The sequence below is a fragment of the Physeter macrocephalus genome, chromosome 7, assembly GCF_002837175.3.
Source record: "Physeter macrocephalus isolate SW-GA chromosome 7, ASM283717v5, whole genome shotgun sequence".
Lineage (NCBI taxonomy): Eukaryota > Metazoa > Chordata > Mammalia > Artiodactyla > Physeteridae > Physeter > Physeter macrocephalus.
This window is the reverse complement of record NC_041220.1, coordinates 113,938,043-113,965,625: the sequence shown is the minus strand read 5'-3', so window position 1 is coordinate 113,965,625 and position 27,583 is coordinate 113,938,043. Positions and strand designations below refer to the sequence as shown.

The following is a 27,583-nucleotide window of genomic DNA, read 5'->3' as shown; positions in this document are numbered from 1 at the left end:
CTTCAGTAATTTACATATGCGCACAGCCCCTGTTGGCACTGGAGTTTGCAATACCTGAATTAGAGATTAAGATAATTTTGTATTTGATATTACGATGACAAAGTCCATCAAAATATACAGACACAGGTAACAAAACAACGAATGAGGGCCTTCCCTGGTGGCGCAGTGGTTGCGCGCCCGCCTGCCGATGCAGGGGCACCGGGTTCGCGCCCCGGTCTGGGAGGATCCCACATGCCGCGGAGCGGCTGGGCCCGTGAGCCATGGCCGCTGAGCCTGCGCGTCCGGAGCCTGTGCTCCGCAACGGGAGAGGCCACAGCAGAGGAAGGCCCGCATACCACAAAAAAAAAAAAAAAAAAAAAAAAAACAACGAATGACAAATCGTTTATCTTCTAGGAAGAAGGCTACATTATTGCCTTTAATTGAATTTACATATAATTTGTTTTTAAATTACATAGACTTCTTCTTACCTTGGTGGTTGTCTATCTATGGTAGTGTAGGATTTTTTTATTAGTATACCAAGTCTGTTCAAAGGTCAAAATTAGGACTAGTTCAAACTTGGTAGTTTTATACCAAGATGTCAATATAATTTATGCCATCTTTCAAAATTTTGTTGAAATATGAATTGTAAATAACAGAATTTTTATTAAGTTACCCTTGTTGTATATAGAATAGTAATTAATAACATGCAAATAATATTTAAAAGATATATTTTAGTCCTTTAATTATATACTTTTAAAATTAGAAACGATAGATGTTGAAGGCTTGCTCTTCAGAGTCACTCCTTTGAGGGAAAATGTAGCCCCTAATTACAGAATTTCCTCTAGGTTTTTCTTAGCAGTATATAGGATGTTTGTTTATTACTTAAAATGATCTAGCTTAGACATCTATGTAGGTTGTAGCCAAAGTTCATAGATATTTAAAATCATAATATAAATTTAGTTCCATATGTTTTTTACTGGACCCAAAAATTTCCTTTATAATACTAACAGTGTACTTCTAGAAGCATTCATACTTTAAGGCACTATATATTTCTTCAGGGTTTTTGTTGTTCTGGTTGTATAGTTAGATTAATGGAAACATCCCACCTTGTAAACATTTCTAATGAAATTGCCCTTACAGGGCACCAATAAAAATTAAGTTAATAAATTGTTTAGAATTGCCCTTTATAGCTATGCTGACAAATCTTAAGAAAAAGAACTAATTGGAGTCAGTATTATTTGATCCTTTTTTCTCTGTATTCTCCTTGATGTAAAAATAAATTGAAACCTGATTTCTCTGAGTACAACAAATACAGAATTTGAGGGTGTGGTTCAAATGATTTTAAAAAGATAGCATAAAAAGGATCCTGTAAAGTAGATCATATTTCCCTTTATGGGGAAAGGGAAAGGAGTTGTATGCATTTGAAACATTTTTTTCTTATAGTGTTTTAAACTGTAGGATAATATAGGAACTAAAAATTTACGTTTTATTAGGATTATAAAATCTTTTGGCAATGTCAGAAAGCCTTTCTAGATAAATCTCGATTGTCTTATTCTAAAAGCGTGCTGAGGGTAGGAGATAATGTGGGTAAGAGAAATTCACTTTCTACTATGTCAAAGTTTCTCTTATAACTGCAAAATAAACCCATTTCTCAGCCACCCAATTGACTAAAAATTCATATAGGGTATCCTAACCTCATGGTTCCTGAGTTTTATTCAGACACCTTTGGTGGCAAGGAGCTCACTCTGTTGAAAAGCAAACTAGTCTAATTATAGACAGTTCTAAATATTACAGAGTAATTTAATCATTCATTCATTCGACAGATATTTATGGTTCCTTCTTTTGAATTAACATCTGTTGTTCTCTACTTCCTATCATTTAGTTTTAGTCCTGCCTTCTGAACTAATTCCTCTTCCACATGACAACCCTTCAGGGATTTTATAGAAACACTGAATGAAGTTCAGGGTTGCAATGAGCCCTAAAGCCTTGCTTGTCCAAACCCAACTCTCCTCAACAAGCAATGGCATAGCACACAACTGACTACTCCCTGCGATGGTGACAGTGATGCTCCCAGGGCAGTTCTAAGCTTATTCAAAATAGCTGTCACATCCCAGCTCACTTTCTTCTGCTCCAACCCCAGCTCCTTCCTTCATTCTTCGTGTGACACCTCTTCTTTCTCTCCTGGTTGTTCTCTATATGTGTTTCTGTCTACCCTTAAAGGGTAACACCCCAAAATTAAACACATTAATTCGGGTGGAGTCTGGCCTAAGTGGGATAGAACCTACCTGCTTATGCCTCTGTTTATGTTAATATTGCAGGGAATTAGATTAGCTTTAAGCCCCATTGACAATCATATCATACATTGATGTATACATTTATTATCAACGTAAATTCTAAAGTCTTTTTTTCACTGCCACTAGCCCTTAGCTCCTCAGCGGTGTATCATTATGGCTTGTTTATTGGATCCAAACACTGTTCTTTACTTTTATTCCCACACTATTAGTATACTCTGTCCTGTTGAGATCCTCTCTTGGAGTCTGATTCTGCCATCCAGCAAATATTACATCTCTCTTCTGCCCCATTTTCTGGAGATCTGAGATATAGATACGGAAACAGATATACAAACTGAGAGAGAAACCATCCCCAGACCCAAATTTTAAGACTAATCTAATCCATGACACAAATGTTGAATGGAGTTAAGACTGAGAACAGGAACTGTGGGACAATTTCAGCAGTATTACCGAGGTAAATTGTTCAACCAGTTATAAATCCACTTTTTTATTTGCTTTCAGTTCATATTTCTCAATTTAGTATATAAGGATAATATGACATACCTCTTGCTGTAATCCAGTTATATATGTACATCCATCTACTAATAACCTTTTTTAAAAAGACAAAAAAGATCATATTTTTAAAACTGCACTTCTTTTTCAGATTTTCACTAACAATGCTTTTAATAATCTATTCTACTCTTAAGTCAATAAAATTCTACCAATCTGTCTATATTTTGCAGGATTTACCTTCTTCCTTGTTTTTTCTTCTATTACTTTCTACAGTTCCTGAAAAATAATTTGAATGGTTTGGTACTTTTTTTGGCAAATGCTTTGTGTTTTAAAAGTCATTTCTTGGGCTTCCCTGGTGGCGCAGTGGTTGAGAATCCGCCTGCCGATGCGGGGGACGAGGGTTCGTGCCCCAGTCCGGGAAGATCCCACATGCCGCGGAGCGGCTGGGCCCGTGAGCCATGGCCGCTGAGCCTGCACGTCCGGAGCCTGTACTCCGCAACGGAGAGGCCCCAACAGTGAGAGGCCCACGTACCACACACACACACACGCACGCACACACACACACACACACAAAATTCATTTCTTCAGACTAATTTAGACTCCCAAGGTTTTCGTTTATAGTCTCTTTACTTTTCTTGGCATTTTATACTACCAATATTTGTGCCATTTTTTAATCCGAATATCTGTATTTGTCTTAACAGAGAATTAGAAACTAAATAGGAACTGCATGCTGTTGATTTCTTCTGTCAGTTATTAACCATTTACTCCCAGTTGGCCAAAGGGGGAAAAAAAGGCCTATTCTTTGATTCTCCTTCTCTTTCCGATTCTAACGGCAAATGCTCTTCTTGCTCTCAGTATTTTCCTCCAGATCCAGTGGGCCTTAGTGCTCCTGACCCAGACTTTACTGTTCCATGCCACTCTTCTATATTCATCCTTAGTTTGACTTTCACTTCCTTTTTCCTTTCCTTCCTTACATCTAATTATGATAGTCATAACAAAGGAAATCCAACAAAGAATAAGAGAGTGGAAGGGAAATTAAAGGCCTAATAATGCACAAATTGGTTAATGATTCCTTGTACAAAAGTTGACTCTAGCAATTCCTTTGAAAATAATTTTTTTTCTCAATCATATTTGTTTCACGCCATTTTCCCAACATTGAATAATTTTCCAAACATTTCACAAGTCGAGAAACATGGAGAATTGTACAAATGGACAAATGTTTATGAAGCTTCATCTCAACTGTAGGTAATGTAAGGAGCTGGAAAATGGTAAATTATTCTTCCTTATTTTGTGTTTCGTAATTGCTAATATTCCACATCACCCAAGGAGAATAGTTGACAGTGCCTTATGTGTAAATAAGTAAGTAATTCAATTTCAATAATGATAGATAGGCATACATCTTGTAATTCTTTAGCCACATATGGGAATCATAAAAGTTGTAGCTGATGAGGTGGCAGAACTGGTAACTTATCTGAGTATACCAGATGCCACCTGGTTTTTAAAATGTAAACTCTGTTCCTTATGGGTACTGAAACTGTAGACTCATTGAATTAAAATAAGACCTATGAAATACATTTTTATTTTGGAAACTGGGCATTACTTTTATCTTTTAAGACACCAGAGAAATATTTTCCTTGTTTTACTTATGTTTAATACCATCATTTCACGTGTTAAAACACAGAATACAGTTATTCACTGTTCGTTCTTTTTTATTTTTATTTACTGGTAAATAAGGCAAACATTTCATTAATGTTTACTAAGTTAAAAGGCGATGTTACACTTTGAAATAATTCCTGTAATCATAGGGAAAAAAATCTTGCTTCTGTTATATGTGGCAAGTTCCTTTGCTACATGACATATTAAGTACTTTTAAATAAAGAGACAATTGACCCCATCAGAAATTGCAGCTACAGCTTATTTTGAGCACGCATTTTCAGTAACTTTCCAAGACAAGTTAATCTTTACTCTTAACATTTTTGGCTGGCTTATTATCATCTAAATATTTGAAATTGGAAGGTATAAAAGGAAATTTGAGGTAAAAAAAAAGAGTTTGAATATTATCAGTGTAGTTATTTCAAGTAAATTATAGGTGCACATAAATATCACTTTTAAAGAGTAGATATAATAAACATCATAGTATATCACAACTTAATGTTAAAAATGTATAGCATTTCATTAAATAACATCATCACCAACCACAGCCAGGAAATGAAAACTAAAAAGGAGAAAGTTCATATTATGATTTCTAATATCCATATCATTAAAAAGTTTAGACTTAATTTCACGGAAGTCGGGAAATTCTGAGATTCCCAAAGAAACCATGACTCTCTCATAGATTACAACAGCCTCTTTCATGAGGAGCTCAAATCATGGGACTCCTCCCAAATGGATCCATCACTGTGGGGTGTTATATCACTATAACAGTGTATCCATCACTTCCTTTTCAAAAAGGAATTACACCTTGTTCTCTTCTTCCTCCTAGAGGTCCTGTATATTTTGAAAGTTTTTTGATTTAAGAACCAGTGGTCTGAATTACAACATGTGATTGATACAATGAGAACCTATAGCCCTTTCTTCAAATGTTAATACAACAAAATAAAGTTCCTGCAAGGGATTAACTGAATTACTTCCTTTCTGAAGCAAAGCCCTTCCACACTTGTCTCGTTTCTAATTCAACATTCAGAAACACTAGATCAGAGATCTTTAACTAGTACTCTGTGGCCCAGATCATCCCCCCAAATGTATTTTTGTTTGGACTATAAAATGTTTTAAATTAAATTTGAATTGGTAGCAAATGTTTAAAATCTGAAGCATTCGTTAAATAAAAAAAAAGAAAAACCTCAGATTTCTGGCTTCTCTTGAACCATGTGAAGATGTAGCAGTACTAGGTAGGCCTTCCCCTGTGGCAAAATCAATTAAGTCCTCCTTATTTCCTTTTAGCCCCAGCTGGACTTCTATTCAGCCAAGTATCCCCACTTCCTTTTGTCTTAAACCTGCTCCCTTATTTATGTTATCTGCCTGGTCCTTAGAGCCATTTGCATTTACTCCGTGTTCAACAAGTAACATCAAATATAAATATAATTATAGGGCATTCAACTGTCCTAAATCGCATTCAGTATTTTAGGTCCATATGGAAACATGCAAATTTCAGGGATGCTTTCAAGACACAGATTGTTTTAGTTTTGAGTAGTTGAACAGACCCTGGGAAAACACTAAAATTTAGGATGTGGACTAAAGGGGGATATTAGAGAACAGGACTAGTTAACTAGTAGAGGAACGTATCTAGAGTGATACTACTCCAAGTAACAATGCTCTCTGGTGAACTCTTCCAACTACTCCATTATCCTTTTGTTGCTAAGGTCAGTTTTGAATAGTTCCATTATCCCAGAGGGCTATCAAGTGTTTGCTGTGGGCTCAAATTTATTTGTGGGGGAGGGTGAACTTCAGAGGTGGATTAGGAAATACAGGGATAGCTGTCCACTTGTTACAGCTGAGCCCCATGGGACTCTCACCAGCTCTTTTAGACGCTGGTTTCTAGCCATCTACCTCTTCTGAGGGAAGAAGAAAAGAGACTGCCATCCAGGAAGCATGCCCAAGGAATTTTAGAGTCAACTTAATTTAATATCATACAAAGGAAGTTTAGCAAATACCCATTAAGCCAGACACTAAATAGAGTCTCTAGGGAATAACAGGACACTTTTCCTTTTCTCCCAGAATGAAGAATGCAAAAAAAGTTGAGTTTTGCTCACAGAACAAATGCCGATTTTCCCTTCAGTGTAAGGTGCCCTGTCAGCAGATGAACCTTCTATTTGCTTGGCACTGTTCTTTCCTGATCCTACTGTGCCTCCTCAAATGTAGACTGTTTTCTTCCAGAAAGTGGAGAGGGTCTATGCAAGTTGAGGTGAGCCCTTGACCTGGCAGCCTCAGCTAGAAAGCACCCCTTGGTTTCAACAGAAGTATAGGTACAGAATATTATTGTCTTGTACGTTATCATGATACTGTACCATCTTTGAGGGAAAATTCCTGGAGAATTAAAAGATTATTAATCTTTTATTAAATAATTCAGAATTTTCATGCAAATTGCAGATGGGTGGAATTAAAGCTTTTGCATGCTTTATTTTTTAAAGGGGTGGGATTGTTAAGCAAATTATTATGCAGTGTTTGGTAATCAAATTGATGTTCTAAACAAGATCTCTGGATTTTTTTTTTTATTTCCTAAAAGATCAAAAATTTTCACGGGTCTGTTTTTGCATTTACTTGCAAAACGTATATGCTAACTATAATGTGCTTATTTGTTCATTAAAGCAATTAATTAAAGATACTAGATAACAATTGATCAGGCTAGTTCTGATTAATATATAAAATTGAAAACATAGGTGGAAATTTATTTTTAATTACTGTAAACTGGTATAAATTATAATATATAATTCAGATTACCATATATTTAGACAGGCTATTTGCCAGTCTAGCCTATATTAACAAGTTGTATTTTTCAAAACTAAATTCATTGCCTTAACTTCAAAACTTGCTACTCTTCTTACAATCTTTAATTCTGTTAAATGGATCTTCGTCATCAATTTTGGAACAAGCTTACAATCCTTCCTTGAGACCCTCAGAGTCAAATGTGTTTCAGAATTTAGAGTTTTTAGGTATTAGAAAGTTAATATTGTTGATACACCAGGCATTGTCTGACACCCTTAAAGAGGCCTGAGGCACTCTGTAATTAAACCATTAATTTCTGCTGTGAAATACATGCATGTTCACACTAAGCAGGATTATTAGTGAGCAGAAATAGCCTCACATCTGTTCAAATAAGTTTTTGCCACCAAATGGGTTTGCTGCAAAGTTAGAAAAATCTTTAGTTAAACTTATGAAGAATTGTTTTGTTTTCAGGGACTTTGGATTTTGGAATTGCAGATAAAGGATCCTGGACTACATCTTGATTTTTAATCTGTTCATCATAATTTGGCCAGGGTTGTCTTCCTCAAATGCACGTATGGCATGGCACGTTCATTTTATAAACACCTTCATGGTTTCCCACAACTTCCCCCTTTAAAGCTTCTTTGAAGACCTCCCATATATATATACCCTATCACCTTTTCTAGGCTCTTACCTAAAAACTGCTTCACCCCAACTAAACTCAACTTACCAGCAATTTCCAAGTATACCTTCCTCCTTTTTGCTCACTATACTTCAGACTGGAATACCTTCTTCCTGAGGCCCCAAGTCCACACCGCACCTCAGATAGCATCGTCCTTTTCATCCTTCTTCACCCATCTCAAATCCCACCTCTACAGAGGCACAACTCCAGTCCCCAGTCAGAATGTGCTTAAAAAGCATACTGCCTGCTCCTCTAACTAGCACTAATTTAGTATATTTTCTATTTGAATTGAAAATCATGTGATAACCTCCCTTCCCTACTAGATTTAAACACTTACAGCTTCTTTCGCTATATTTGGCATATTTAAGAGTCACTTGTTAGGTGAAGGAATGGATGTTTTAGTATAATCTCTCTTGATTTCATCCATCTAACCTCCTACAGGGATCCCACACCCACAGTCCTTGCCATTGCCCTTATCCTAACCTCCTCAAGTGGAGAACAGGGTCTAGATCTCAAGGGGATACCTAGAACACGACCTAATCTTTGTATTCGAAGTGTAGATTCAGCATATCTTGGGAAAAGAAAAATATACTTTCTCTTTGGCTCCAATATTCATCTTGCTGATACTGACAGGAAGGAAGGCAGCAGAGCCCTTGGAGAGTGGCCAGGCACTACAGGGTACTTCATTCTGCAGGTCTCAATTTAAACATCACTTCCCTGGGAAGTCTTCCCTGACCAGCTGACCTCAGTTAGGTCCCCTTTCTTTGCATTCTCATAGCTTTTGTTTTGCTGACAGTCATCATATTCACTTCGAGGGTATGATTCTCATCCCAAAACTCAGATGATTAAGAAATATTAATTTCTTAGTCATCTTAATGACTTAATTTTCTATAACAATTTGATTTCTGAATCTACATCTCCTCCATTTGTTGACTAAACAACAAACATCAGTCTGCTTGGGATTTCCACACTTTCTTCCTCCTTTTGGACTGACTCACTTTTCCACGGTCTTATAGCATCAGAAGGTCTGGGGGTGAGAAGTGAGAGGCACCTTGTCTTCTACTGTCGGTTCACACGGTTTGCTGCTGAGAAGGCAGCGTGGCCCAGCTAACCTGCGAGGCCCTTCAGAAACAGTGTGTCAATGCTGCATCACTGGTGCATGGGGTACTCTCTGCTCTTCTGCGCCATGCTTCAGACAGGGAAATCTTTTGCAAGGCTGCCCCTGGTCCTGTGCATCTAGAGAAATCACGTAGCCATTTCTTCTTTGAGGTATTGTTGCCTTCCTGGAAGTGCTGCCGGGCAGCAGGGCTTAGGCCCCCTCTGCTCTTGAGGACCCCAGTTCTCCTTCCTCTCTTCCAGTTTGGGGGAATACCTTCCTAGATATTTTTGGTCTCTAGCAATGTTGGCAAACAAGTTTTCTTTTCCACCCTGCCTCCTCGTACCTCTCCTGACGCAACAGCGGGTGGCCAACCAACAGCTTGATTGAGGGACAAAGGGAATGGAGGACTATGTGGGAAAAAGAGCATAGATACTTAAATGAAAAGAGATCCCAGACACATTCATAATTGCCTGGTTAATGTCTGCATTACTTCATTGTACTCTAATCTCCAGGAAGCCTGGGGTAAGGCTTTCTAATCTCAGTGTCCAAATATTGCCTTTTTTATAGTAAGCATAAATTCTTAGAGTAGTATAAATTCTTCTTGAATAAAAGAATGAATAAATGGGAATGAAATTCAGAGACTGTGAAGGATTTATGGGGTGTATAGTGGCTAAGAGGGTAGACTCTGGAGCAGATGGGTGGGGTGTGAATCTTGGCTCTGTTCCTTATCGTTAGGCGGGCAAAACCCATAACCTCTTTGTGCCTCCAATTCCTCATCCGTCGAATGGTTGTTGTGAGGACTAAAAGAGCTAAAGCTCTTAGAACTAATACGTGGCACACAGTAAGTATCATATGAGTATCCACTACTATCATTACCATCATCATCATTATTTATTATCTCATTATTATTAAGAAACCCTAACACAGGACTGATTCAATGATAGCAAAGTTTATATAAATAAAATTGACATAATTTTAATTTTGCACTATTTCCCAGACTGTGAGGCTATTTTGTTTTCTTCCCTGTTTCCCACATCTACACTGCATTCTCTGGTTCCCTTGGGCTGGGGCAGTCCTTCTTCGGGAATCCTACCTCTTTTCATGACGTCTTATCTTTTGTTGGTGTTTCTTAGCTGTCTGCCCTTGGGAAACACAACACCCCCTGGAATCCCTTCTTAGATCATAGCAAGGAGATCCTGTCTCAGTGTGTGTACTTCAGGTGGTTTTTCTTATTCTTCACCTCTACCAGTGTTGAAGTTTTTCTGCCATCTTTCTGCTTGTTTATAGATCCTTTGCAGTTTGTCTTTGCTTACTTAGCATTTCAGTGGCTATAGTATTTAATGACATGACTTTGTCAATGTAGAGATTGCATTGTTCTCTTTCTCTTCTAAATAATTTGTAAATTCACATTTATCATATACATTTAAAAGATAATTCCTGGAGTGACTAGGGTTAACATTTATGATAGAACACAATAGCATGGAACTTGGAGTATCTATAAAAAGGAAAAATTAACTTTCTGAGCCAAATATTTAATTTAACTACAGAAAGCTAGTTCTTTCCATAATTATCGTAAGACAGTCTTTTTCAGTCAGCTATAAATACTGATTTTCACAGGCTCCAGTGCTCATATTATTTGGTTGCTCAAAGGATTCTTTTAGCTGTTTAGCTTTATATGGTTGATTTTTCTATTCAGACAGATTATGCCATCTACTGCAATATGGAATGATTTAGCAGCAAATTTCTTTCTTTTATTTTTTTTTCCTTAGTTAACCTTCTAAGAGTTCCTGCTGTTAAACTAAAGTTATTCTTTTACCTAAATATTTTTGCAATCTATTATAATATTTCCCCATCTGGTCTCTCTTAGCTAGAAATCATTTTATCAACTTCTAGGAAGGTTTGTCTTTATTTATGCTGCACACATACCCACTGTAATGGTTGTGTCGCAATGCATGATATGTTTTGGGTAAACAGAATTATGATACTGTTTACATTATGGAGAAACTCAGGGATTCTCATTTCTCAGCATAACACATATCTTTTCTTCCAATACGATTTGCTGTGGGGGCCCCTTGACCACCTTTATAATTAAAATAATTGTTTATTTTTTCCTCCAGACCTCTACAACCTCACGGACACTCCCTTGTGTTTACTAGTAAGCATCCATCATCAGTGATATTGGCCATTGTTAGCCTGTTCTTACTATGGGTCATTTATGTGCATTTATTCAGCATAATGAATGATGCAGTAAACAGTGAAGTCAAGTGTATCTACCACTTTGAGTCATTTGCCTGTACAGAATTTTTATTAGAAGAGTTCACATTCCTCCTGTTTCTACAACCACTTTTTATTAATCCTATTTGTAGTTACCTCTTCCTCTGCTCATCCCTTAAATCAAAGTCTTTCCAAGGGTTCCTTCCTAGGTCTGTTCTCTCTACAGCCTCCCTAGGTGACCCCACATAGCCCTATGACTTGTGATTCCCACCTCTCTCCTGACTATTTTATATGCACATACAACTGCTGCCCCTTGGCTGTCCATATACACCGCAAATTCAGCAAGCTAACTGAACTCATCATCTGAAACCACCTGCCTGCCCCAGAAAACCCTCTTCCTTCTAGTGTTCCCTCTACCATCCTTCAGTTGCTCAAGCTAGAGACCTAGGACCATTCTCTGCTCCCCTTTCTCCCTTATGTTCTCAGCCAAGCTACAAGTCCTATGGATCCTACTTCTTTCATATCACATGAAACTATCAGTTTGTCCTCCTCTAGTTCTAGGACACAGTCCCTCAACTAGACTACTGTAACATCTTCCTAAATGGTCATTCTGTCTTTGATTTTACTATTGCCTTGCCAACCCCCATCCCCTCTTTTACCTGGCTGGGGAGTCTTCCATGGCTCCCCAAACCTTGCATTAGGTGCACGTTTTATTTCTTTTGCAGCCCCTCCATTCCTCCAATGTAATTACTGGCTGCTTATTTTTTCCTATTTCCCCACCACACATTAAACCCAGTGAGCTTAGGGTCCTTACCATTCAATCCCTAGGGCCTAGCACAGTGAAGACTGCACAGAAGGCACTCAGTAAATACTTCTTAAGTATTGTTGTATATTCGTCAATTTTTAAGCTTTCTAATACTTAAACTATAAAACAAGTAGAGAGAAATTATAAACACAAAATTTCATGATGACAAAGCCTGGAATCAGAATTCCTGGATTAAGTTTCTGGCTCTATCATTGCCTTATTGAATATTTTTGACAAAACACAAAATTTTCTCACTATAATGTAATCATGTAACACTCATCATTTCTGAGTACACAGACAATAGCATCTTGAATTTATGGCTTCCAAGTAGTTAGCACCATTTCTTATGAATTATTTATTTGTTCACCATCCCTTTGGGGTAGGCCAGCATCTTTCCTTCTAGAAGGCAATGAAGGGAGATAGACTTCCTCCTGTAATGGTGTCAGAACACCGGTCCTGGTTGGTTACCTACTTCACAGGATGTGGGGAAGATTCATGAAGTTATCTGAGTCTTTATGCTCAGCAAAATGGGTTCTATAAAGTAGTTTTATACGCTTGTATATCCAATTTCTTAAGAACTCAAAATATTTGGGGGTGAAAATGTGTACAAATTAGTTCAGTACTTCAGCTTAGTCCTGGGCTCTTTCTCCATGTTTTTCTGGAGACAGTTTTTTTCTTTTTTCCACACCCACTCAAACCATCTGTGTACCAGGCAAGTTTTCCAAGATGTAAAACCAAGTGAAATATGTCCATTCCAGTTATTTAGAAAGGACTGTGACTAATGATACTGTGGAAGAATGGCACGGGTGATGAAAAAGTGCACTCTCTGTGTGAACAGCTAGGGCAGCCTAGCAGTTATAGTCACACAAAGTCTAGCCATACAGACAAGCACTCAGCACCAGTGCTTTTCAAACTTACCCTCCAAAGACCTTCTGCAGGAAGCAGAATCAGCTGAGTGTCTCTGTGACCTGGCGATATCCCCTGTGAGATGAGGTTCTCTACCACCATCAAATGGTAACATCTTAAAAAATCTGTGCAAGTTTTACATTCTACCCCAAATATGCCAACGTTTGCTTTATATAAAAATGTCTCGGGCTTCCCTGGTGGCGCGGTGGTTGCGCGTCCGCCTGCCGATGCGGGGGAGCCGGGTTCGCGCCCCGGTCTGGGAGGGTCCCGCGTGCCGCGGTGCGGCTGGGCCCGTGAGCCATGGCCCCTGGGCCTGCGCCGTGCCGCGGAGCGGCTGGGCCCGTGAGCCATGGCCGCTGGGCCTGCGCGTCCGGAGCCTGTGCTCCGCAAAAGGGAGAGGCCACGGCAGAGGGAGGCCCGCATACCACAAAAAAAAAAAAAAAAAAAAAGTCTCAAATTATTTACCATTGGGGATTCCCTGGCAGTCCAGTGGTTAGGACTCCGCCCTTCCACTGCAGGGGGCACGGGTTCAATCCCTGGTTGGGAAACTAAGATTCTGCAAGCCGCATGGTGCGGCCAAATATACATATATATATACACACACCATTCATTAAAATGGACTCTTAAGGAAGAGGTACCATATTTATTATTGCCTTTAAACTCTCCCCAGGACACTGGCATGTGCTTTTTTTCAAACATTACCCCAGTTTGAAAAGCACAGAGTCCTAGGATATTGCAGCCCAGGCCATGGTTTTTTGTTAGAACTTAAGAGAATTCGCCCACTTGTCCCCTTTCTACTTTGCTACGTGTAAACTCCTGAAGTCCTTTTGCCTAACTCGCTGATGAAACCTTTTAAATGTTGCTCTAAGCACCTGACTGGTAGCATGTCCACTGTTAAGATGATGGAGGAATATAAAATCAGCTTCCTCAAATAGAGATTTTCTGTTGGAGAAAAAGTATCTGTCTGAGATGGGAATTACCTAACCACTTCTCTCTTTAGATCTCGTTAACACTGGAAACCAAACTAAGTTCTAAAACTTAATGCTTTTTTGTAAGCATTTAGAAAATATGATCAAACAGCAAACTGGTCATGCTCAGATATTAGTGCAAGAGGTGACTTATTTATACATGCAAATTTCAAAACATTTGTAAGGTCTACCATGTGTGCTGTTAAAAGGTTTTTAATTTTAAATTATTTTTGTTAGATAATCCCATTTAAAGTAACACTATGATTTATCGCCACTAATCAAGATTCTGATCCCTCATAGACTTCTTGTTTGTATCTGTTTTTGTTCTTTGTTACATAAATACGAGGTTTATATATAAAATTCTGACTGTGTAATATAGGGCTAATGAGTCACAGATGGAAAGATGCTGGCACATTACCATCTAATAACATTTTAAACTCATATTCCATAGTAAAACATAAGCAAACTGTACACATCTGTTTTCCAACTTGTAGCATTTCTGAATTTGTGGAGTCTCTGTTTAAAGGACTTTTACTTGAGGAGAAGAAAAAGAGGATATAGGTCACCTCGAAACTACCCAGCCACTTAATAACCTTATCAGACAGGACTTGGCAAAAGGCATAAGATTTCCTCGGCTTTGCTTCCTGAGAAGTCCCAGCTCTAAAGAACAAGAATCAGAGGCATTAGGGCTGAAGAGATGTCTCAGACTACAAACATAATTTTATTGTCTCTCTTAAGAAAAATATATCCCTAATAAGGAGGAAATAAGGGGAAAAATATACCTAAACTAATAAAATTTAAAAACTAGAAAATTTCTGGCTTTTTCTCGAAATATCCTCGAAGTAGATTTGGGTGGGAAGAGGGGAAAGGCAGTGGGGAGGGGAAAACATAGGAAGGAATCCTGCAGACACTCGAGGCCATATATTACCATGGTTGTTGTTTAATTTTTTGTATGGTAAAAGTATTCTGCGTGGGAAAAAAATTGGAATACAAGGCTCTGATATCACATGTTGTTGGAAAAAGAACACAGGCAAAATTTCTCTCTCAGACCTACCCAATTGATAGCGCCTGTGAACACAAGTTAGTACAAGCTAGTAAAGCACAGGCTTTTAAAACATCCTTTGCCCATTTTCCTTGGTTAAGGAATTCAAAACCACTTTTCTGCTTCAAGGGGGTGTGTGAACTGTCAAGTTCTTTTGGAAAAGTTATGTGACAGAAGTGATTACTGCAGTGTGACCATAAATCCCCCTGACATGAAATACACATGTTATAAGAGACAGATTTCCATCCACCACCTCTGCAGGAATTCCTGAAACAGGAAAGACCTGAGAATCATCATATGATTGGAGACAGAAATTTTGATATGTGGGTGGTAAGACTGTATTTTGTGAAGCGTACTGCATTTATTCTGAGGCATACATCTGATCTGACTGCAAAATTCTGTTCACTGTTGTCCAAAAAAGATTTGATACATGTATTGTATGTCCTGAGCTGTAAACAGAATATCAGTAGAGGGAAATTACAGCGTTGTGTTCATAACAGAGTCTGTAGTTATCTCCATTCTGTACTAACATTTTGTACGTAAGAGTCCAGAAATCTTAAGCGTATGTACACAGATCCCAATGGACCTGAGCTCTCAAGCTGACCATTCCCTTTAAGAAATGGTTGGCCTGGGGGCCTCATGGGTCTGATTTTGTTTACTGTGTCCGACAAGGTAAGACTTAGAGCCAGGACGGGGTGGCATTAGGTACATGCTTGTTGCGTTTGTCCACCAGTGGAATGTCTGTGTGACGTTTTGTGTCGTGTTGTTTTGGTGCTGTGCCCTGTCCATAGGGTCTGCCAGGCTTCTCCACAGTTGCCGCTCTGCACAGTAATCAGATCCTCACCGTCAAGGTTCGTGGTTGGCACCCATGCCTGCTCAGTCAGAGCCCGCAATCAGCATAAGAGCGAGCAACAACAGCTCAACTGGCTTTCCGAGTCCAGGCGTTCCCTTTCATCACACACACAGGTTATTGGGCACTTGGAACCTCACCTCCATCAGTGAGGTCAAACGTACATTAAGAAGGAGAATCTTGGGCTTCCCTGGTGGCACAGTGGTTGCGCGTCCGCCTGCCGATGCGGGGGAACCGGGTTCGCGCCCCGGTCCGGGAGGATCCCACATGCCGCGGAGCGGCTGGGCCCGTGAGCCATGGCCGCTGAGCCTGCGCGTCCGGAGCCTGTGCCCCGCAACGGGAGAGGCCACAGCAGAGGGAGGCCCGCGTACCACAAAAAAAAAAAAAAAAAAAGAAGGAGAATCTTGAGCCTATAAGAGAAGAGCATATTGAAGTCGAAGAAAGGCAGGCAAGCTCTCTAAGGCTGTGCCACGCCTCGGTGGTTTGATTGGCATGCATCGCAATGCTCTGTGGTACTTTTCAGTGGATTAAACAATCCTAAATACTCTGGACTTCGGGCATCCATAAAATGAGAGTCGAGTTCGTGCCGCATTATGCTGGTTGAGGAATCTGACAGAAATTGAACTGGCACTTCGTCTCTGGACTTTTGCTCAGAGTGCAGGATGCAGGTGGCTCCAGGTTACCTGCTTCTTTAATATACAACATTTTAAAAGGCCCAACGCCCGCAGCAAAAAAAAAAAGATTCATTTCTAACTAAAAATCTGGTTTCACCGTCCCATTTCAGGGTTCTGTTTCTTTCAAGAAGAGCCAGAGGGTCCGATGTCAGACACAAGTGCCAGTTCTGTTCTGTTTGACGGTTATTATAAGTCTAATGTGTGTATCTTTATTTCTTTCTTGGGGCCTTCTGATGCCTATTCTTCAACTCTCTCATCTCTGAACTCCAACCTTTGACCTCACCTGACTGATCAGATGGTGTTTCCTAAAATCAATCATGGGTTTCTCTCTGCTGATCAGCAGCTCATTAAACGCCGCCTGATTAAGGTAGTGCTTATTCTTGCTCAAGTCTGATTTCTCCTTTACATTCAATTTTTACTCTGTATACTGTTGCTTTACCATTTATCTCTCATAGGCAGAGTGTGGGTGGTGGGTATTTATTTTAAAATAGCCTAGAGCAAAATTATGTTTAGTGAGCTACATTTGTTTGAAATGTGTATGAAACTACCAAAACCAAAAGGTATAGAAAGCCAATCTAATTTCTTCTTAAATTAAAAAAAAAAAGAACGCTTAAAAATTATATCCAGTGATAGATCCAGTTTCTAAGCTCTCTAGCTTTGGTAATTTATAACTTATTACACAGCATGACAAGAGCCTTGCATGTTTAATTTTATAGGTTATGAAAAAGTAAATATTTGTCCAACTATAAATGCAGCCATTTTATTAAGCAAGGTGAATATAACTGATGCAGCATTGTCATGGATAAAGTTATGCAAAAGTTTTCTACCAGCTCTGAGTATAATGATAACATATACACTATTTCCAAGAGCTGAGAGTGCTGGTTCCTGAGCTGCTTGGATTTCAACAGCGTCTACTCAGCTCACCCAGCATGAATATTTATTTGCTTCCTACTGGCAGGCAAATTGCCTACAGGCTTTACCATTTGTGGTTGTTCTGGGTCTTTTCACAGTATGAATGTGAATTAGATAGTACAAATTTAAAGTGTTGAAAAGAAGACCTGGGTCTTTACCTTTCACGGTTATTGTTGGTCTGTTCCCTTCTTCCTTGTAGGGTGACCAAGGACAGGCTGGGCCTCCAGGCCCTCCAGGCCCTCCAGGCCCACGAGGGCCTCCTGGGGACACAGGGAAAGATGGCCCCCGCGGAATGCCAGGAGTGCCTGTGAGTTGCTTTTTGGATCAGTTGTTCTCACAGGTTTTGTTTCCTTTAAAGCGCTGAGAATTGGGTTGGAGTTGGGGACGGGGGTGGCAGAGGTCAAGAGAGCGGAGCCGGTTGAAGGACGTGGGATGATAGGAAAGTCCCCGAGCAGAGAGGTCACTGCAGGCCGGAATCCGCTTTACCACTCAACCCTCGGGGCACCCACGCAAACCCCAGGGAGACGCCTGGAGACAGCAACTGACCTGGTCTTCAGGTAAGCCTCAAGAGGTCTGCGGGTGGAGACGCCTGATCTCACTTGCGTCCTGACTGCCATAGAGAACCTCAATGCCTTTGGTTTAAACGGAAGACTAGCTTGAAAAACTAGGTGGGAGATTGATAACATTTTACAAAGGATCAAAATAGAGACAATAAAGTCCTATGCAGTTTATGGAAAGTAAAAGAGGTAAATCTTCCTAATATTTATCCCTTGCAAGTAACTTGACCCCCCAAATCACGAATAAAATAGTAAAATTAATGGTTAAAACATCAGGGGTTATGGTTTGAATATCATTTGTCCTTTGTATGTGAAGCTTATTAATAGAAATGACTTAACAGCGATCTCAACACTTAGATCTAAGTACTAATTTACTTAGTACTTAGCTACTAAGATTGGTCAAGTGTCAATAATAGAGTAGTAGCACAGGACACTAGATAAATGGTTTGGTTGGGTAGAGGCAACTCAGCAATTTAAAGAAATACATGGAAAAGGTCAAAAATGTGTACATTTATGGCTTTAGGACCTGAAATTCAGGTTTATTGCTGAATTAAATTATTTATTTAATGTATAGCTTTAACTTAAATTATTTTCATCAGTGTTTTTGTAGTACAAAAGTAATAATAAAATATTTATCCACAAAGTAGAAAAATTTGAAAATAAAGGCAACCGAAAAAACAAATCGGCCAGTCATTAATGTTTTGGTAGATTTCATTTTTATATGCATATATTTATGTAATTTTTGAGTGACTCTTTTTTTAAGACTATAGGGTACTTTAAAACTTTGCTGGGACAACCTTCTTATAAGCCTCATACCCCTCGCCAAAAGTTGCTATAAATTTGTCATGAAATAAGGAATTGACTTTCAGCGTAATATGCTGGTTGTTAGGACTGCTTTCACTGTACCATCAGAGGTAGTGGTTTCATCCTAAAAGTGTCTTCTAATGTCTCATTTGTCATATGAAATAAGGAATTGACTTTCAGCGTAATATGCTGGTTGTTAGCACTGCTTTCACTGTACCATCAGAGGTAGTGGTTTCATCCTAAAAGTGTCTTCTAATGTCTCACCTTTTCTTGAGATGAAACCCCAAAAGATAGAGAACCCGTAGCTGCTTTACAGTATAATCACTACTACTTGCTTTATTTAGAATAGCTTCTTGGCATAATTCTTAAATCTGTGCTGCAATATAGATTCGTTGTATTAAATCCTAAAATGTTTATAAAATGAATTTGAAGAAAGAACGTCAGTGCTCTTTAAATTACATTGTGTTTGCATTCCTTTCTTTAGCCTAAAAAGTATATATTTGACATTCAAGATCCCTAGTGGATATTGTGAAAAAGAAAAAAAACGATTGAAATTGGTTTTTACTGTTTACATCATTAATAAAATTATCATTATTCTTTTTTAAGGGTGAACCAGGGAAACCAGGAGAACAAGGTTTGATGGCAAGTATCTGAATTTATCTTTTTCTATACTGAAAAGAATGAAAAAACAAGTTACTCAAAACTGTGGTCAAGACGATGTGTAACAAATGTGCCTGTTGTGTGATCTGTAACAAAGAGTAAGAATTAGTAAAAGTTAAAAAGTAATAGGGACAACTGAATCACTGTGCTGTACCCCTGAGGCTAACACAACATTGTAAATGAACTATACTTCAGTTTTTTTTAATGGTAAAAAAAAAAAAAATGTATTCCTTTAAAACAAACAACCAAAAAAGAAGTGATAGGGCCTGTCCATCACATGCTAAGGATCACATGACAACACATCTGAAGAACTGATACAAGAGGAAAAAAGAGGGAGATTCTAGGTGAAGCAAGTGACAGAGGATGCTGAGGAAGACTCTGTTAGAAGAGGTTAAATTCAGGGATATGCCTATTAGCTTAAACAGAAATGAGATTTCAAAGGAACCAGGTATCACTACCTGTGAACTAGTAGAGCAAACCTTCGACAGTGATTCAAGAGGTTTTTCTTTTGCCGAAGGGAGAGAACAGTTGTGCCTTCTTGACCCCTGAAACTGATAATAAAACGATAAGTTAATGGTTAAAATATCAGCAGTTATGGTTTGAATATCATTTGTCCTTCCACCCAGAGAGAAACAGTTGTGCGTTGCTGATCTCTGTCATTAAAAAAGATCGTGAAGTGATTCCTCTTGGACTTGCCCGTAAACACGCAGGTCCCAGCTCCTCAAGTTTGTTTATGCTTTGCCAGTGAAAGAGAAGTTAGGGCAGCTTGCTGAGCCCCAAAGAGTAGAATTCCTTCAACCTACCTCTCCCCGTCACTTCCTCCCTGTCTCTGGAGCTACCTTTCTGACCTACTCTGTGACACGAAAAATATTGGGGAACACAGGATGACGCTCTAAGAACTCCAATTCCAGAGGACAGCTATGTCTCACACTTGCCCTGGATGCAGTGATGACAATCCACTTGATCACGTCCATTTCACACGATGTGTGGCGCGCAGCCTGCAGGTGCTCAGGATATAAGATGTATTTAAAAAAAATAGAAGCTAGGCCCTAGTGAAACGAATGCACAGGAACACGTTAGTTGGTCAAGAATTAAAACAAATGTGTGCATGGGCTAAAGGTCAAAGGCTTCTCCCTGCACAGGATGCCTTCAACAGCCCTCCTGGGGAGACACTCAACAAGCTGTAGTCCTAGCTGTCATGTAGCTGCCTTCAAAACATCACTGGTGAAATGGAAGCATCCTGGGACCACACCTGACCCATTGCCTGGAAATTCTCTGTTTCTGACCTACAGTATCAAGATAGATATTTGATACAGACAATCAGGCCGGGAGTACTATAATGGATTCTCTTTAAAAAGAATAAAATGAAAGAAAAACAACAACAGCAAAAGACCATACGTGAAAATTAAACATCTGTGATCCGTGGTAACTTTGCATACAAGGGCAGCATTAGCTCTCTACGTTATAGGATCAGAGGGGGTGAAGAATTTTTGGAAAACTACCATATAAGTTTTGAAATTGCTTTATGCAATTGAATGCACCTGTGATTTCTATCGCGGATAACAGTCAAAACATATTCCTCCCATACACTCTTACGTCCAAGGCTATTTAGGATTCTTAGGAGCCCTTGTTTGTCCCTGGGTGTGCAGAGCCTATGATTTTTATCATTGCCACAGGCTTTCTACCCTGATGCCCAGTGCAGCACCGTAATATACACAGTTCTAAAATAAAAATGGATGTTTAAAAAATTATAATCTCATCTTCCTTAAATTCATATACACGCTCTAGAATACACGGTGTGAATAACGAATTAGTCCCATTTCCCTACCATTCCTAGCTTAATGTCATTAAATATGAATGTTCCACCTAGTCCTAAATGAATTACGTCATTGTCTTAGTTTGCTCTGATTTCCCATTTCATATAGCAACTTTTCAGATAAAGGTGATCCTGAGTATTTTTCTCTAAACCTTTCTTCTCTCTTTAAACTCTTCAGTTATAGTTCATATTCTCATTTCAAAAAATGAAGCTGAGAAACTCAGTTGAAATCACAAATGTTCAAAGGATATGTCTAATGTAGTGATCTTCTAAAGTACAGCATTGTACTGTTCTTAAAGATGTAAAATTCTTTTTTAAAAGAAAACTTGTATAATATATATTTAATAAGTAGACAAATAAGTATATATCTCAGTGAATTTTCACAGTGAACATAGCTGTGTAACCACAAACCAGATCAAGAAATAGAAGGTTATCATATCCTAGAAACCCCCTTTACCCACTCCCCCATCACCATCTCCCTCTTCTGCCACCACAGATTAACTTTGCCTGCGTTTGAATTTCATATTAATAGAATCATACAATATGTAACTTTTGTGTCTGGCTTCTTTCATCCAACAGTATATTTGTGAGATCATCCACCTCTGTTTTAATAGCCTTCACAGCTGGTTAAAAAAAAAAAATTAAGAGGAAGAACCTTACTTCCTTGACTACCCTGTTAAAACTACATCACTCCAATAGCAGTAAATGAATGGTCTGTCTCTCTGACCTTGGGCAAGTCACTTAACCTCTCAATTTTCCATCTGTAAAGAAAGGAAAATCATACCCTCTCTGCCTCCCCTATAAGGTTGCCAAAGACAAGTGCAATAAATTAGGAGAAAGCACTTTAAAATATATAATGAAGAATTGTATGAGTATGTTATTATTATTATCACTCAGTTGTTCCCTCAACAGTAAATTACAGGTGAGCATGGATTTATATAACAGATGTACTCCTGTAAAGTTCTATATGAATCAGATTTTCATAAATCAACATAGCTTAAATGTGCTGGGAAATTTTGCTATTTAAAGCAATCCTATTCAGAGTCTTTTCATAAAGCAATACAATCCCCTAATTCCTCTTCCCAGCAAACTGAATTTTTATATATTTGCCTAAAGTGAAATATTTCTATTATTTTTAAAAGTATCATTTTAAAAAAAAATCACTATGTTTACTAACTTAAATAGCACCTGTGTATTTTAACCCATCTCAAAGACAGAAGATACTGGAAATATAATAGCAGCTTTCATGCGGAGAAAAATTTCCTTAGAAATTTTCTTTTTCCTTTCAAATATTATATGTATGTGTGCCTATGTGGGTGTGTGTGTTTTGACTCAAAGTCTGGTAGAAAGAAAAGTACATATTACCAGTAATTCTGGCCTCAGAACAACTTAGGAGTGTATGACTATCGTCTGTGATCCTTTTTACTGATCTATAAAATGTAGGCAATAATTCCTATTCCACCTATATCACTGGAATATGGTGAGAAGCAAGTGAAATAATAAAAATATGAAAAGGCTTGATGGAACACAGACTTCCACAAATGAGAAGTATTGCTGTTAAGACAAAAATGTCAGATGACATAACGTGGCATACAGAAAGACCACACTATGAGACATAAGGGCTAACGACAGTGTGATTATAGCTGTCAATTAAATTAGAGTGTGTCAAATACTGTGACTGATAATGCAACTTATTCCTTTTGTCCTGTTTGTTGCCATCATTGTGTTTGGCCTTCTCCTATATATCACATCTTCTTACCTCATCACCTTTTCATAACACACCCCTTCTCATCCACCAGTTCAGACAAGGGAAGATAATATATACCACTGCTCTCATCTTTTCCACAGCATGCAAAACCCACGACCTCTGTTGGTTTGCACCATGGAGGAGTGTTTGCTTATGTGAGGATCTTGAGAGGCACTAGAGAATTTTTTAAAATGTAAAATGTCTCTAATGATGAAATGAAAAAACTAGGAATGATCTAAAATTAGCTCTTTCAAAACTGTTTATGAGTGTGTCAGGTGGGGAATTAGTTTTCATAATCCACGCTATATATTTTATATCGCAAAAATAATCATCTGAAGATTAACAGCATCTCTAATAGAATAAAAAAGAAGTCCTGCCTCTCAAGCAGTTCCACATTTATTTAACCCTGCTGTGCACCTATTCCATAAACAAGACCTTCAGGTTTTGCGAGAAGTTCTAGAGGAGGTATTAAAAGGCAGAATCTTGAGCTAAAACAAACTGGACTCCGTCTAAATAAGGAGAGAATCACTCTGGCTTATAAAATTAGACTCAAGCATCACACCAAGAACCGACCACAGCTGGAAATGCTAAAGCTCTGAACCCCGGCACAAATGGTCTTTATTTTTCAGTTCTTCAGGAGTTTAAATAGTTGTTAGAATAGTATTTTTGAAGGTGTCTTTCCTTTTGATATCCTTACTGTTTCTTTCCTTGACAAATATAGTAGTTCTCAAAAACATAAAAGACAAATGATGTATATTCAGTATACCAACTAGTCCCTGTTTCCTGGAAATTATTTTTTTGTCCAAAGTGTCTATAACCAAGGTTTCAGAGACCATATCACGTTCCCTACACTGAAACTCTCCTGCCCCCCAAATATATGCAAACTCCATAGCGTATCCATTCATCTCTTTCTGAATTATAAGAGTACTTAAAATGTCATTCTTTGGGCCCTGGTGGTGTCTGAGAGTTCAAAACTCAGAAAAGTTTTTCTGTTATTGTTCCTTAAAGTGAAATTTGGATTGTATCCAAAGAAATTATAGATACTTTTTAGTTTAGTTTGATTTTGCCTGCAGACACATTTAATACGTTTGTGTCAAGTGAATATAATGTATTTTATGGTAGCTAATAACATAAGCATAGATAATTGCTTCTGCTTCATTTAAAATAAAATTGAATCAACCAATATGTGAAGATTTACTTTAAACATATTTAGTTATAATGCACTGCTATCCCACAGATTTGATAAAACGTATCATTTTACTTAATTGTACTCTGCTCTCTCAACCATATTGATCAGCAGGACGGCAGACATCGGACACAGTAGCAGGCTTCTCTTCATGATTTTAATCTGGTGAGGCAAACAAACCTTCAAATCACAAATAACCAAAATGGCCAAAATCATCTTAGGATATTTAGTTATTGGACTAGATATTAACAATGAAATCTTTTTTGGTAAAACTGCATTACTTCAGTTGTGCACACACTACACTGCCTGCTGGGGTGCCTTAGCAACTGTTCGAATGCTTTATTATTCTCACTTAATCTGATTGTCCATGAAGTACATGTAAATGCCACGCCGACAGAGTCCTTCCAACCCACCAGAGCCTGTAATACTTGGTTTTCCAAATGCGCCGAGGCCTGCTCCCCGGCTCTCCCACACTTACCTCATACCCGCATCTCTATGAGACTGAAGATCTCATATGTAGACATTTGGGATGCTCACAGGATCAAACTCCACCCACATGCCTCAAAATACCCACCTCTTTGCCCCATCCTCCAGTTTATTGTAGTGCACACCAGTGGTGTGGTTCACCTGCAGAAGAACAGACCTGGGAAAGAGAGAATTCACAGTCCTTGAAGGGCGCTCCAGTCATTGGGGCAGAGAATCCCAAGGTCCCAGGAACCCAAAGTACAGTCTAAGGTCGGGGGCGGGGGGCTACCACAGGAGGAGGTGTGCAGCCAGGGAAGAGATCTCTAAAGTGTGGACCCTAACGCAGGAGCCCTCTTGCCCAGGGCTAAGGGCAGTAACCGGGGCCATGTGTCTGAACGGACTCAAAAAAATAGACTTCTGCTTTGGTCACCTCCTTCGAGAAAACTTCCCACTCACTTCCTCATTCACAGACGTTCACACTCCCCCAGGCTAAGTTAGAAGCTGCCTTCTCCCCTCCTCCACAGCATTTATCACATCCCAAAATAATTGTGTCTGGTGCTTAGTGTATTCAATAAACTGAATGACTGAATAATAGGAATCAATGAATTGATAAATCAGGTACTAATGCAAGGAAATCCTGTTTATATTTTTCTCTCATCCAATATCATCGCATGCCAGGAGTAGGATTAAGCAGGATAAATCCAACAGAAAACTACTTTTTCTTCTGCATCTTCATATATTCATTCATGTATTATAGAAAATTGGAAGTATATGTGTGTTCATGAATATGCAGGGTGTAACTAAAGGACTGATTTTCATGAGAGAAAGTAACTGTAGCGATTTTTAGTCACACTCTGTGACTGTTTTTTAACTAGAGTGTAAATGATCTGGAAGGAATCTTAGGAATCATCTAGTTAACCACTTCACAGCTAAAGAAACGGCATCAGAGTGAATAAATAACTTGACCAAGCTCAGAGAGTAGTCTGTGGCATAACTAGGGTAGAATCCAGTTCACCTGATCGTCGTCTTATGCATTTTACAGTGTAGATCTGCTAGATCTACACTTTCCAATACAGGAGCCGCTAGCCACATGTGGCCATTTAAACTGAAATTCAATAAAATTTAAAATCCAGTTTCTAAAAGTGGCACTAGCCACATTTCAAGTGCTCAGTAGCCACGTGTGGTTACTGGCTACCTACTGGATTGAGCAATAGAGACTATTTCCACTATTCCAGAATGTTCTGTTGGGTAAGGCTGGTCTAGATAGAAAACAGATCTGGGCAGTAGATGAGTACATATTAGAGTACTAAAGTTAAGTCTTCCTTCTACTGGTCGTAGGATATTTAAATTTTAGCAGTTAGTGTTTCTTAGCATTGTTGATTTAAAATAGGAAAAGCACTTGCGCTTTACTCAATAGAAATAGTTTTTACTGAGCATAGTATATATAGGGTGATAGGCCTTCATGAACCATACATTTGTTTCCTTTATGGTACACTAGGGAAGTATGCTTAATCACAGAGGGCAGAGGAAGCCTGTTAATTTTTCCTTCTTTACGGGTCATTTCCATTTTGGATGCAGCAATGAGAAACAGTTTATTAAATATTTAGAAGGGATGGAATGAGCTAATTTGAGCCTTGGATATTTGGTAGAGGTGATAGAATCTCTGTTTGGGGACCTAATCAGAGCATAGATTCTCTAATACCTAGATCTGTCTTTTATCTGCTGGTGGTAGTTAATGTCCAATATTTAGTCTTGGGTCCTGGTTTCCTCAAGTGGTGAGAAAAATGTATGGCTTCTTTAATTTCCTGAGCGTTAAGAGACCTCCCATAAGGAGGTCAGGGCTTCATGATTTGGGGAAACACCAACAAATGAATCATCCAGGTTTAATATTTTCCCCAAAAAGTCAGCACATGAGGTAGAGAAGTCAAAAAGAATTTATTCTTTTAAAAAATTAATTACTGCATTTAAAACTTTTTCATCAAATATTCATGAATTAATATAATAACATGTCATCGTATTGATAGGCTCTGAAGGAGACCTGTTTTAGAGGAACTTCTTCAAATAATAGAAATTATGGAATGATATTATTGAAACAGAAGAAAATCCCAGATACTTCAACAGAAACAACTGCCTCAAATCTGAGAACTTTAAGTAGAAAAATAGAATGATGTCTAACTTCCCATAAGAAGAGCCTGTCTATGTATCTTCTAAATAGATGATGTTGGATGATTCACCCTAGTATTTTGATTCCATTAGGTACTACTGTGATGTAACCATTTTATTTCAAAATATCATTATTTATATACACTAGAAAAGTTGTGCTTTATATCTTTTTCAATTTGATTAAAAGTTTTCGATGGCCATCTTAAAAAAAAACAAAAAACAAAAAACTGAGAACTCTTTCCAGTGATTAGAAGGAAGAGAGCTAGAGTTGCAAAACAATGGAGGAAATTCGGTAAATGGAACTTAATAATTTTCATATTTATTAATTCATTGTTTCAATGTAGTCAATAATGATTTATTTGCTAGGCACTGCTATATAGGTGCTGAGGATGTAAAATATATGGCCCGAAGAATTTGCTGCCTAGTCAAGTAGATTTGATAAATATGTAAATATATTAAAATACAGCCAGTTAAAATGTGCTAGAGAAACACAGAGGACAAAAACAAGCTCTGTCTGGGTACATTGGAGAAGGTTCACAAAGGAAGTGAGTTATGCCTGCTGAGCCTCGAAGAATGATTAAGACCTTCACATGAAGGCTAATGGGAAACTGCTTGGGAAAGATGATTCAATGTGACTGAAGACAGAGTCCATGGAGGACTCGAAACAAGAGATGAGGCTCTCCCATCTCAGCTCTGTCCTGCTCTTTTCTTGTTTATGCTGTGTTCCTTCATACCCAGTTCAGCTAAATCATTGGCTTTTACGCTGAAAACATATCAGCACACTCTCTTACATTCTAAACATTTCCCAAAAGTTTCTCGTTTGGCATTTCCACACACTTAAGCTATGGAGTC

The 27,583-nt window shown here is 38.5% G+C and overlaps 1 protein-coding gene across 1 annotated transcript in view; it reads left to right on the top strand.

Moving 5' to 3' along the window:
- Positions 1-27,583, top strand: part of COL25A1 (collagen type XXV alpha 1 chain) — a 476,840-nt gene that overhangs the window by 336,497 nt on the left and 112,760 nt on the right. Inside the window, exons 8-10 of the mRNA XM_055086170.1 lie at positions 16,717-16,788; positions 17,533-17,640; positions 19,301-19,336. Coding sequence (XP_054942145.1) covers positions 16,717-16,788; positions 17,533-17,640; positions 19,301-19,336 — 216 coding nt within the window. The remainder of the gene's footprint in view (positions 1-16,716; positions 16,789-17,532; positions 17,641-19,300; positions 19,337-27,583) is intronic.